Raw genomic sequence first — 14,076 nt, forward strand, 5'->3', positions numbered from 1 at the left:
TTTAAAAACCGATGGGTATTTGATGAGATTAAAAAATAAAGTTCCTTTCAAATATCTTACGTGGTATTCTCAAAATCGGTGATTAATTTGTTTTTGTGGAGTTGTTACTCGACTGATTATTCCAAGCAGAGTATAAATATCCACGATTGTTATTCATAATGGTTGATCCAATGGCGGTATGTATGTTTGGAAAATCATCACTGTCGTGTGAAAACTATTGCCAGTGAAGTTAGTGAATTTAGGCTTTTTTCTGATAGGTATGCGTGGGCCTAGGAAGCAACACTTTGATTTGTTATATTTGTAAGGGCGTAACGAGAATAAAACGGGTAAAATTTGTTGGTTAGGAGACGGTGTTTTTTTAATAAGTGATAGACTGACCGTATACTCCGTTTGGCGAGTACGACCGCTTTCGGTTTTACAAGATATTTTGCGCGCGTGACCCATTTCGAACTAGCCCATGACTGGACTGTAACACGACAGTCTCTTCTCCTTTTCCCTTTGGATTTCTATCCCAAACGGGACAAAGTACCAGGATTTCTATGATTCAGTAGGGCGACGGTTGTGGAGGTTGATCAAACCCTTTATTGGTTACTCTTTCACTTTTTCAACTGATTTCAGAATTGAAATGGTAATGATCCACTCTTCCCGCAGTCACCTGTAAGGTAAGTCCCTTGGTAACAGCTCAACAAGTATCAACATAACTAACTCAAATCTTAAGATTACTATCATCTACGAAATTGACGATGGCTCTTGCAATCTTCTTATTAATGATGGATATAATGTATTCAGTAGAAAATGGAAATTGACATTTGAATTTCAAAAGCTTTCCGCACAGAGTAGATCTTACATTATTGTATTTGAGACATGCCCAAAAAATATGGTTAGAACCCTGATAGTAATACAATCGCATTTTGCTGAGTCACTTAAACTAAATTTCATTTTTACGGAATTAGTGTAGAGTAAGCCAACTATGATTCTCGACAGTGTACATTGTTTTCGGGATAAGCTGAATTTCGAGATTTGAATTATACTAATATCCGAAAACTTATCCATATGATAGTTACCAGTGCAATGTTAATCCTATTTAGAAAGTCCACATCAATTTGAACATAATTATTTTCTAGTGATATAATTATGTCTGAGAAAGTTATTTTATTATCTATATTACTTCTATTAATACTTTATCTTTGGCAGCCCTATTCGCGTATCTCGTTTCTCTGAATATTTTTGTGAGACCACTAGAAAATTTTATTGATCCTCCATGAGCCTTTACCCGCTTAATCTTTGTTCTAATGGTTTCCATTATAGGATTAAATTTTTTAATTGTCATTTTATACATCTCTTGTATATCTCAGAGGAAGACCCTATTACATCTAGGTTACTTTTAGAGTTGGTGCAAACGTTAATGTGTTTCCAATAATTTTTTTCTGCAATTTCAATAGCCTTCAGAATAGCTATAGACTCAGCTGTGAAGGAGCTTGAATAGGGTAGATTTGTATTTCCAAGAAGAGTTGTGATAAGGAATATATAAACCACTGCCAACTAAGAAATTCTCGCCATCCAATTCTGTGTGTGAACCATCTGTAAAAATTGCTATTTTTTCATCCAATGTACTATTAAAAGTAATAAGATTATTGAATGCATTATTTGGGTTATCACAAAGTAGAGATAGATTTCTTGATTTGAGGTCAATATCAACCTCGTCTATATAAGCTTGAAGAAAAAAAGAATAAACTGGTTGGAGATCCCATTTGGTGAGATGCCTTTCGTATGGTCTAATTGTAGGCCACCTTTTGACTATAAATAGTATGTTTCTTTCTGCAATTTTTTTAGCTTAAGTTATTATATAATTTTAATTTTGTTAATTATAGTGTCACTTTAATTGAATTAATTTAATCAAATATTTGTTTGTTTTAGAACTTATTCAACCCATAAGGCTTTTTTGGAAGCTAAATTTGCATATTACTCTATTTGGAGTAGATCTAGGGAGACCAGTGGCTATTTTAAAAGATTGGCAGAGAATTTTCTCCAACGATTTGGTGTAGGAGCATGTAGCACTAATGTACCACATACTGCTTTAGTCCAGCTGTGCTCCAACTGTGGCATTAGAAAACCTTAGACATTATAGCGGGTTAACACCTCATGAGGATTCTGCTATCCATTTAAGAATATTATTTTATTTCATGGTTTTTATTTTAAGTGAATTAATATGACTACACCATCACAGACCCTTGTTCAAGACCATTCCCAAGTACTTAGCTTCAGTTTGAAGTTTTAACGATCTTGTATCCAATGTCAATTCTCCTCTGTTAGGTGAGGTTCTTTTCCTGTTGAAAATTATACACTGAGTTTTCAGGATGGATATCTCTAACCCCAAGGAGTTTAACCATTTTTCGATATTCAGGAATGCTATAGATAATGAGTTTTTGATGACATTTAAGTCTTTGTCAGAGCATAGTATTGCAATGTAGTCCACAAATTGTATAACTTGACAGTTATAGGGGATCTGCCAAAGAATATCTTTCACATATATATTAAGGGGTTACATACACCCAGAAATTTTGAGAAAATGCATTTTTTGTTTTTTGCGTAAGTATAAGGTATTATATTCGTAAAGTATAAGGTCTTGAGAATATCTCCTGCAAGTTTCAAAGTGATTCCTTGAAAATTGTTGGAGATATGGTGAAAAAGGTCCAAGCGCGTTCGACGACGCTGGGGCGCGATGGGCGCCTTCTAATCCTTCGCAGCAGGTAGCTTACGCAAGAATATTACGCCGGCAAGCTAAAATCTCTTGAGCCCACATTGAATTTAGATTGTTGACGAATGTTTTAAAGTTCTCATTTTTCTTCTTTTTGATGATTCTTGTTTCTTCCGCAGTTTTTCTGTAGGTCAGTAGATTATGGCTGTTCTTTAGGCGCTCATAATCTCTTCTCCTTTTAGCTTACGGCTTGATTACAGTCGTCATCCCAGGGATTGTCTTTATATTTTCTAGTCTTTAGTGTTTTATTGTGTGTATGTGTGTTTTATTGTGTGTGTGTGTGTGTGTGTGTTTTGAAACTTCCTTTTTTCAAATCGAAGATCTTCATTGAACCTTTTTCGTTCAACAACTTAGTGCCAGATCTTATAGCGTTCTTCAGTACATTTTCAGACCATAATGAGTATAGTTCCACACTAAAAAGTTGCGATTCGGATGGGATAGCCATATCTTCTATGATTAAATTGCAAAGAATTTTTATTCATGTGTGAAATATCTAATTTACCTCTGGTTCGATCTCCTGGTGAAAATTCATGTAAATGCTTATTGCCTTGTGAGCTATTACTTAATATGAACGTGATAGGAAAACGCTTCCAATGGGATCTATTCCAGTTGATCACGCTGAGGTGGACTGTAAACTTTCAGAAACAAGTGTAAGATCTGGGACATTGGGGTAGTTGGGATTAGCCGAGATTCTAGTGTATGAGCCGTCATTAAGAATTAGAAAAGAAGAGGCATCTATGACTTCTATAGATTTCCCTACAGCAATACAGTGAGAAGACCTACACATTGATTTTTGTGCATTAAAATCTCCGCATATGCAGATATCCGAATGTACTGATAAATTATTAATATAAGCAAAGAATTCATTTCATTTCGATTTATTCACATGGTGATTAGGAGATCTGCAAAGAGATATTATTACAATTTCTTTGTTATTTTTATTTTTGATAGCAATAAATATTGCTGTATATTTCAGATTCAAATTATGTGGTATGTGTAATTCATATTTTTTAACGTCGACATCTTTTGACACCAATATAGTCGTTTCACCGTCTATTGGAAAACCTAATCTGTCATTTCTAATCGTTATAAAGTTACCAAATTCAAAACTATTCTTTGGAGATGTTTCCTGAAGGCATATTACATCAAATTTTTTTATTATGTTGGAAAATTTGTGTCTTTTACCAAGAATATTTTTACAGTTCCATTGTTAGACTTTAAGATTCATTGAAACAGGATTTGCAAAGGGTGATATGCCAGTAATTGAGCAGCCTGAGATGGTATTTGTTACATCTTAATTCCTTCCTGAACAGCAGCTATATAATATAATAATTCCTTCCATTTATTGTCGTTTAGTTGGTCAGAATTTAATAGTTTGGCAATGTCACCACATTATAACATTAGAATTTATATTCCTATTATAAAATTAAATTCTTGGTTAAACGGAGTCTGGAAACACCGTGCGTTGATGCTTAATCGTTCTTTCGAGGATTTAGGCTACAGTCCACTTGACGCTACAAACGTTTCGAAGCATTCTTTGATTGGTCAGTTCGTAAAATTCTTTGTTTCGATTGATCAAACGCTTCGAAGCATTTGTAGCGTCAAGAGAACCGCAGCCATAGTTGATGTTCTAGAGGTTTGAGATCTGGTTATTATTAAGATTATATGTTTAGTCGGTAACCCGACAATTTCCTCAAAAAATGGAGGAGTGATGTTGGTACTAACGAAAGTCCCTAAACACTAAATTATAATTTTTGTGTATTAGCAGGTTATTTGACATTATATTGTAGATTCATTTATTATTTGTATTTGCACCGCGCATATGTTTTCGCGCTGACAGATTTATTACTGATGCAGTTTTACTAATCACAAAAATTAAAATTTAGTGCCTACGGACTTTCGTTAGTACCAACATCACTCCTCCATTTTTTTGAGGAAATTGTCGGGTTATCGTTTAGTCCTTTTCAAAAGGAGGATCTTCAGTATCCATGCCTTCTGCCTGAGTTGATAGTACCTTTCCCGGAGTTTGTTGTGAAAGATCTTCCCCGGTTTCCTATTCTGATCCCTTGTGATCGATGGTCACACTATTATTAGAGGTTCTAATATTGGAGCTGGTTTTGAAGGGCAGACTCCTGTTTGAATTTAAAATCAATCTATTTTTCTTTATTATAAAAAAGTTTCTCCTGAAAGGACCATCCCATATAAGTAGATGCTCTGAATAAGTGAGGTACCTGGTGAACATTAGATATATTTTTGTCTTTAATTAATCTTTTGGCATTAAATTAAAAACAATTGACATAGGCTATGACATGATTTATTAGTTGATAATAAGTGAAGCCCAGATAACACAGTGTCTTCTTAAAGAATTCATAAAGTAGTCTTCCTTTTTGAACAGTAATTCCTGAGGAATTCATAGAAGAATACTTTAAGAATAACGTAGGAAGTTACATGCACCATGATTCGAATTCCTCAGGACTTCTTAAAGTATTCATATAGAATTATTTGTTAGAATTCCTCAGAACTTCTTAAAGTATTCATTAGGATTTCTCCAAGTAGCTATCTCAAACGGAATTAAAAAATTTATTTTCAAGATTTCTGATAAATGTTCCGATTTTTATAATATTGGAACGTTTTTCAGAAAAATTAAAAAAAAAGTTCTGATTAATTTTGTAAGAGAAATAAAATTATACCATGTTTTAGCCAATCCATAGTCATACCTGTTAAAGCATGTTTAATTTCTGTACCTGAAAAAACGGTCACCCATCCAAGTGTTAACCATCGTCAACGTTGACTTTGAAGACCTAACGTCCCGTGATGATCCATGAACACTTCTTGTTTATGCATACATATTTGTTAATATATGGTTTTGTTAATTATATATAGCGCATTTCGTGTATAAAAGTATAAATTATCATTTATTAAGCGATATATAATTATAAAAATGTAATTGAGATTATCCAAACACTCGAGTAATTTCTGATGAATACTCAAAGTATTGTAAATAATAAATCGCGAAGTATTCATTGAAATGAACTCTTAAGGAATACTTCAATGTGAACTCATTGTGGCTAATTCCTCAAGAATTCTTTATGTATTTATTTTTCTACTTCGCCAAGTATTCTTTAAAATGACTTTTCTATGAATACTCTAAATATTCCAAATGATAAATCGCGAGGTATTCATTACAATAAACTCTTAAGGAATACTTCAATGTGAACTCATTGTGGCTAATTCCTCAAGAATTCTTTATGTATTCATTTTTCTACTTCTCCAAGTATTCATCATTAAAATAACTTTTTTAGGAATTTCTGTTCATCTCTGTGTTATCTGGGAGGCCATGCATGAACTATCAAGGGAGGAATGTTCTCCACCACAGTTCCCACACTTGGGGTTCTTCCTATTACAATTTAATGATAGATGTTTTTGTCCACAATATTCACATCTAATCTTACTTTTGTATGTGTTTGTAGGGTGACTCCATCTGCTACAGTTATAGCATTTTCTTATTTTATTAATATAAGGTATAAGGGAGCATCCCAGATGCGCACAGTAATAAACGGACACAATAACAAACGGACACAGTAATAAACGGACACAGTACGAAACGAACACAGTGTCAAACAGACACAGTGCGAAACGGACACAGACCAAATATACACAGACCAAACGGACATAGTAACAAACGAACTTACCACATGGATTGCGACTTTTTCAGGGCACCCCTAACGACAGGATAGATGCGGAAGGAGATGAAGCCTTTCCTTGCACCCCCTCTCCGTGCGCGCGCGCGCGCGCGCGCGCGCGCGTGTGTGTGTGTGTGGTGTGCGCGCGCGCGCGTGCAAAGCATTATCTGCACCACATGGGTTTGCGACTGTCCGTTTGGTCTGTGCACATTTGGTCTGTGTCCGTTTTAAGGTGGAAGCACATAAAATTACAGGAGCCATAAGGCAGAATGCAGAAGCCATAGCGCATGCGCTATGGTATTACTTTATTTGTCCATGGCAAAATGTAATACTATAGCGCATGCGCTATGGCTTCTGCATTCTGCCTTATGGCTCCTGTAATTTTATGTGCTTCCACCTTTACTCAGCCTGCTGTGTCCATTTATTATTATAATGCGCATCTGGGACTCACTCAGGTATAAGGCAAGATTCAGGGTCCGTTCTGTTTCACGCATTGAGTGCATAAATCGCAGTCAATGCGCTGCGCGCATTGATATTGTTCCGTTTTCGTTAATGCGCTTATGCGTGCTTATGCGTTCTTGAAAACGGAACGGCTTTTGATGCGTTTGATGTGAAATGAAAATGGATGCTACTATGGTTGCAATAGACAAAACATGGATAATAGTAACCTTATTTTTATTAATAAATGATCCACTAATACGGGGAATTCAACGTATTGTGGTATAAAATATCGGTATGCACAAAAATGCGATACATATGTACATTAGTCGTCACGTCGTCAGTACTGGAACAGGGTTATCCCAGATAGCACAAAATATTTATAAAATATTTATAAAGAAAAATATTTATGATAAATATTTTGTACATATTTTTATGTCCGAGTTTGTCAGATATAAAAAAATTATGATAAACATTTATAAAAATATTTAAAATTAATATTTATATCATTATTATTAATAAAAAATATAAAAAATATTTCAAGTTCATATACCATCAATATTTTTCAGTACATTTTAAAAATATATTTTATATATTGATAATAATTTTTGTATTATTTCTGAATGGTTTAATTAAAAATAATTATATAATTTTTAAAAAATATTTTTTGAAAATAAGTTTGTAAAATATTTATAAATATTTATGATAATACATTCAGTCGAAAAAAAAGCGGTACACCTAAAATTTGTCAAAAAATCATTAAACTTCCAACGACGATAACTATGCGAGTAATAAAGATAGAAAGGTTTCTAAAAAAGGAAATTAAAGCTTCAAATGTCTACTTTAAGAATCGATTCATTAAAATTTTGCGTAATAATTTTTTTTTTAAATAACGTATGACAAAGCGAGTTCATGCGAAATTGAAAAATATTGGTCCGAGTTTGCGACGATCCATGGCGTGAGGCAAGTATCGCAACTTAATTGGATAAAAAGCATGCGATAGAATAGAGTCTCCTTTTTAAAATGCTTTTTTACTCGTCTCGATACGATAATTTTTCGCTGAGATATGCGCATTTAAAATAAAAAACTATCTTTTTATTTAAATGCGCATATCTCAGCGAGAAATCATCGTATCGAGACGAATAAAAAAGTATTTTGAAGGGGAGACTGTATTCTATCGCATGCTTTTTATCCCATTAAGTTGCGACACTTGCCTCACGCCATTAGCCTAGTTTACACCGAGTACTTGATACGCGTACCAAGCACCATATTTGTACTAAATTGCTTAATGCGCACGGTGTAAACGTTCATGGACTATTTTAGTACGCTCTGGTCTGGTATTCCTGAAATACGAGTATTAGACCAAGTTGGTACGCGTATCAAAAGATTTTAGCACGCTGTAAACACTTGGTCCGTTTGGTTCATTTGATCGTATATGGATTGCGTTCCGATATTCACTGCCAGTACTGAAAATCTATAGTTTACGTTATATATACTGTAGATTTTCAGTACTGACAGTAAATATCTCGGAATGCAGCCATGATGTAAACAGAGATGTACCAGCGTTTAGTCCGTACCAACTTGGTACGGGTACCAACCGATTTAACGATGTAAATTAGAGCATTGATCGTCACAAACTCGGACCAATATTTTTCTATTTTGCATGCTCTCACTTTGTCACACGCCATTTTGAAAAAAATTATTACGCAAAATTTTAATGAATCAATTTTTAAAGTAGACATTTGAAGTTTTAATTTCTTTTTTTAGAAACCTTCCTATCTTTATTACTCGCGTAGTTATCGTTGTTGGAAGTTTAGTGATTTTTTGACAAATTTTAGGTGTACCGCTTTTTTTCGACTAAGGGTGACGTCTTAGGGCCACCGCACAAACTCTTCCATAACGCGTTACGTTACGTTAAGTACTCCATACGAACCTAAGTTGTACTTAAAATTTAACTTAAATCAACGCACAAAGAAATTCTTAACGTAAGAACTTAAGAACTTACGTTAAAAGTTTCTTTGTGCGTTGATGTAAGTTTAATTTTAAGTACAAACTTAGGTTTATGGAGCACTTAACGTAACGTAACTGGTTTGTTCGCGTCGCCATGCTCCGACATGCTTCTACTCACTCCAACGCATTCTAATAGGTTGGCGTCATCGGAATCAACGTATTGGAGTGCGTTGGGGTAAATAGGAGCATGTTGGGGCATGTGACGCGAACAAACCAAACGTGTTACGAAAAAGCTTGTGCGGTGGCTCTTACTGAGGTGTTCAGATCTATAGCTATTTCCTGATTGGTTCTTAAGCTTATGTTTACGTCTTATGCTTATGCTTACGGAAATTCATGTGCGATGGCCTTTAAGACCCTCACACATGAATTGACATAACCATAACGTAAGGTTTTGACGCGTCGGATTGGGCGACCATAACCGTAACCTGCCATAACCGGCTAATTCAAGTACGTGATTGGTCGAAACCTTACTGTTACGGTTATGTCAATTCATGTGTGAAGGCCATGAGGGCCTTTACGCGACGTGCGACATGTGTGACGTGCAACCTTTGAGTATATATACATGGAGGAGGAATTGTTATGGTTTCATGTAGACCGAAAGTGTGTCCAAGATCTGTGCGAGAGAGAAAGGTATATCATGATACTCGCTTTCTCTGCGCATGCGTTAATGGCTTAGTTTACATCGTCAAAACCTTAGTACGCGTATTAAGTTTGGTGCGCACCAAAGCCTTAGTACGGGCGCGTTTACATCGAATGTACTAAGCATGTACTGTGAAAAATATAATACAAATTTAATTTATGTTGATGTCTCCTACTAAGACATTTTCACACCGGTTTTTAGATTTTAGCACTGAGGTTATGCTCAATTGCTAAATTCTCTCTAAAATGCGTTTTATGCGTTTACATCGACATTTGTATCACTTGGTACGCGTATCAGTTTAGTACGATACTCCTACTTGATACGCTCGTACCAAATTGATCCGGCAGCGTTTACATCGTGCGTACTAAATATTTAGTACGAATTTGATACGAATATGGTACCTGATACGCGTATCAAATGCACGATGTAAACTAAGCCATTATCATTATCTGCACCGCAGTTTTAACACCAGTGGTCTGTTCTTTCTAGCTGCACTGTTGCACCGGTGCAATAAGTTAAAGTAAGACAAGTATATTTTTTCTCATTCTAACTTATTGCACCAGTGCAACAGTGCAGATAGAAAGAACAGACCATTGGTCTGTTCTTTCTAGCTGCACTGTTGCACCGGTGCAATAAGTTAAAGTAAGACAAGTATATTTTTTCTTATTCTAACTTATTGCACCAGTGCAACAGTGCAGATAGAAAGAACAGACCAACTTCTTGTGCACTTCTTGTGCACTTTATTTGTACTTAATTACGAATTGTATGTGTGTGTGAAACATACAATGCCAGTTATTGTACATATAGCGTTTGACGCATGCGCAGAGAGAGCAAGTATCATGATATACCTTTCTCTCTCGCACAGATTTTGGACACACTTTCAGTGCTGGCATTCCTCCTCCATGTATATATACTCAAAGCGTGCAACGTTCGACCATAGGCGGCATGGGCGCGGCCATGTCTGTGACGTTGAAATATGGCCGTACCTGGTACCCTGCGCAGAACTATCCCAAATTTGTCTCGAGAACGAGCACCTTCATTCTTCCACCATGCTCTGTACGCAATGGCACATAAACCACGTGACTCAAGTGACCAATCGAAATTGTGTTCGCCGTTGGCGCATTTTTGATTATAGGTCTAAACTCTATACGAGCCTACCTACTTGGGCCGTTACAGACAGGCCGATACCAAACAAAAATAGGTAATTATCGAGGAGAGGGGTTTTCTCACCGATTTGGCTGTAATTTCACTATTTTGTGTATTTCGGTGCGTAGAACATGAATCTGCAAGAAAAAAAGTGTCTTATTCTAGCTTATTGCACCAGTGCAGCGACAAAGAACAGGCCTCTTGTTTCAAAATTTACTGTCAGTACTGAAAATTAATCGTAGACGATATACATATTTTTTCCACCTCAAATGTTATATTGAATTAAAAATGTACCGCATTCCTTTTCAAGGGTTTTGCATTGAACAGATGGACTGAAATCAATGTTGTTTTACATGAATCTCTTCTTTTCGTGATAAAGACGATGGTGTAATTCACAATAATATTAATTGCCATTAAGTACATTAAAAATTTGAACAAAATAAAGTTAGAAAAAATTACAGAATTTTTAAGTCTCGTATTTTTGTTAATTTTTAATTTAAAAAACCGAACAGTTTTGTAAAAGTAAAAAATCTAGAACCAAGATAAAATGGATTTTGAATATGGTTTAAAAAGAATAATTATTTTAACAAACAAAAGTTGAAGAAAACGATAGTGGAAAAAATAAAAACAATTAATTAATTTTAATTTGCTATAAAATTGTAAAAATGTTAATTGTTTCTTAAATACAGAATACATTATTAAAGTAAAAGAAATTATATTTTATGACTCCAAGCAGCAGTTGCTACACTATATTGTCCTATGGTTTTCACACCTTGCATCTTACATAAACGCAGTACCTCCTTTTTTATAGCAAGTGCTCATCCGAACTGTAAACATAAAAAAAACAGGGTTTTGTATGGTATCTAAATGAAATGCATACGTCAGATTGGGGTGTAAATGTACCCCACTTTTACTTTATGTCTGTACTGCTTGGAAGCTAATGCCAGCTAATGTCTCTCTAGATTCTTAAGATTTAAATTTGCGTTGGATTACAAAATTACCCTGAGATGACGTTCAAAGGTTAATAGTATACGCAACATGGACTGTAAATTTTTAATACTAATAGTGAATTTTGGAACGCAGCCTAAATATACATCTAAAACAGACTTACAAATATCTTGCTTCGCGAAGTGAGTGACGCTTTTTTTGTGCCAGATTCTTGTGTTTCGTGCAAAAACGCGTCGATTGAGTATAATTTTATCGATATTGCAGATGAGATCCTTAAACTGAACATAATCATGGTTGTATTTCGAAGCATGACAGTGGATGAGTACAAGAATAATTATATGACATTTCAATTGCTGTACGCATTTCATCGAACTCCATTCGGGAAATGTCTTATTGCCATAACTGACATCGATGAAGATATAGCTTATTTGACATTTTTTGATAATGAAACGACAGCTCTCGCAGATTTAAAAGCAAAATGGCCATTGACTCGCACATTAGAGGATACTAGAAACAAGACGAGCGTTATCGTTGCGAAAATTTTTAATCCCGACGATTCCCATCTTCATGTTCGTGTCATCATGAAAGGCACAGAATTCCAAATTAAAATTTGGAAATCTTTGATAGGAATCCCTAGAGGGACGTTTACTACGTACGAGGAAGTCGCACGAATGGCGGATTACAATCCTAAAGCGGCAATAGCAGTGGGAAACGCAATTTCCAAAAATTATATTGCTTACGTTGTGCCATGCCATCGTGTATTATCAAAGAACATGTATCTTCATGGCACTAAGTATGCCTGGGGAATTGAACGGAAAAAAGCCATTCTGGAATATGAAAAGCAACTTTTGTCATAAATTAATATTTAAGTACAGAGACAGAATATAATGTTTTTAATATAAAAAAGTATTTTACAAATTTGATTTTGTCATAATTATTTTTATACTTTTATACTCTAAATGTTTCAAATTTAATATATTTGCTGTAACCATTTTTGTATTTTTTTAAGTCCTTTTTTATATAACATCAATAATTTTGATTATATTCAAATATATTTAATTTATAATTGATTTGATTTTAGTTGAATTTTTATTTAAATGTCATGTAATTGCTTTGATTTATAATTATGCCATGCTTTACACTAAAACCACATAATAAAGTAGTGAATGAGTGTGTGTGCGTGTGTGTGGGCGCGCGCGCCCCTTATAACGCAGTAACTTCACTTTTAAACAGTGAAAACCATTAATTGCAGTTGTATTGATATATCTCTACTTACATGCATTAAGTGGAGAGAATTTTCATGTGTTGTTTAAGTACTCTATGACGAGGTTTCATTCGCTTTTATTATCTCTGCGTTTAACCTTGGAGTGTTGCTCATAAATTTCTTACATTCAACTCTGAGTGAAAATTTATGAATCAAAAATTGTTTAATACTTTTTTCTACTTTATAAGTTGTAGATGTTAGAATAATTGAATAAACACTATTTTAATGTAAATAAAATTAATATTAAATGTTATTTTAAGTTATCGAAATTTTAATATTAATAATTGTATTGCATTCAAATTAACACTTGAGTGAAAATTTATCTACAAAAGCATTCGGAAGTTAGTTATTCCTAGTTAATTATAAGTGAATAGTAAATTATGGCCATATTATATAATTTTACTTCTCTTGATCATAGATTACGTGGAAGAAAAACATCTAAAGAAATAACGTAATTGAAGTAATAAGTGTTTATTTTTCTCACATACATTATATTGTAAAAGTACAAAATTTTTTGTTAGATAATAAAATAAAATACAATGTTCATGCGTTTCCTAAATATATCTCATTTGATTCCAAATATATTTCATAAAAAGTTAGTTATATTAATATATTTACATCATGTTTTCACGTGGCGATTAGTTATATAGCTTTGTAAAATTAAATACTTTCATTTGTGATTGTATATAAATGATAACAAATTATGAATTTTTAAATATATATACCTTTTTTGCGAAAATTAATTTCTGCAAATGGTTTTTTAATAATATTTCGAATTATATTATTAAAATACACTAATTTGTGCTTTTGCAATTTAATCTTAAATCTGATCTTATTGTTAGACATCTGAATTCTGCAATACACTTTTTACACTCTTATTATTACTTATTTGATTCTTTTATACAACTATACACCTTTAATAATACACTTTTAATTGAAATTACGAAAAAAATTGTTTATTATTATTTATGTTAAATATATATTAAATACTGAAAAACACATTTTAAAACCAAACCTTTAGCGATAAAAGATAAAATGTTAAAATTATTAGTTATAATTTTCTGTACAAATTATATTTAGTCATATGTATAGTAAATATATATCCATTAAATCTGCTTCACTATCATATATCAATATTATACACTAATAAATAATCGACGAGTTTACATGTATATACATGACTTTTTAT

At 33.7% G+C, this 14,076-nt stretch overlaps 1 protein-coding gene and 1 long non-coding RNA gene across 9 annotated transcripts in view; one reads left to right on the forward strand and one right to left on the reverse strand.

The window, feature by feature from the left end:
• The window catches only part of LOC105832382, a 6,714-nt gene extending 400 nt beyond the window's left edge, over positions 1-6,314 (reverse strand). Inside the window, exons 1-4 of one of the 4 annotated variants that reach the window (XR_003626556.2) lie at positions 3,261-6,314; positions 1,065-3,171; positions 379-655; positions 61-269 (exon numbers count right to left, since the gene is read on the reverse strand). This is a non-coding gene — a long non-coding RNA (uncharacterized LOC105832382). Of the gene's footprint in view, positions 1-60; positions 270-378; positions 3,172-3,260 lie in introns of all 4 variants that reach the window. The other 3 variants (XR_004962843.1, XR_004962842.1, XR_004962841.1) reach the window with 3 other exon arrangements.
• Positions 6,315-10,572: 4,258 nt separating this feature from the next.
• On the forward strand, positions 10,573-12,541 carry LOC105831432 (bifunctional transcriptional activator/DNA repair enzyme Ada). Of its 5 annotated transcripts, XM_012671560.3 has the most exons (3): positions 10,576-10,795; positions 11,638-11,805; positions 11,888-12,541. In XM_012671560.3, exon 3 carries the CDS (start codon positions 11,914-11,916, stop codon positions 12,478-12,480), a length of 567 nt encoding a protein of 188 aa, XP_012527014.1. In that variant the 5' UTR covers positions 10,576-10,795; positions 11,638-11,805; positions 11,888-11,913; the 3' UTR covers positions 12,481-12,541. The 5 variants fall into 5 exon arrangements, with proteins under 5 accessions (XP_012527012.1, XP_012527015.1, XP_012527016.1 ...); XM_012671558.3 differs by lacking the exon at positions 11,638-11,805 and having other exon boundaries at positions 10,573-10,795; XM_012671561.2 differs by lacking the exon at positions 11,638-11,805 and having other exon boundaries at positions 10,573-10,730.
• The last annotated feature ends 1,535 nt before the right edge of the window (positions 12,542-14,076 follow it).

Source organism: Monomorium pharaonis, chromosome 4 (genome assembly GCF_013373865.1).
Source record: "Monomorium pharaonis isolate MP-MQ-018 chromosome 4, ASM1337386v2, whole genome shotgun sequence".
NCBI classification, from domain to species: domain Eukaryota; kingdom Metazoa; phylum Arthropoda; class Insecta; order Hymenoptera; family Formicidae; genus Monomorium; species Monomorium pharaonis.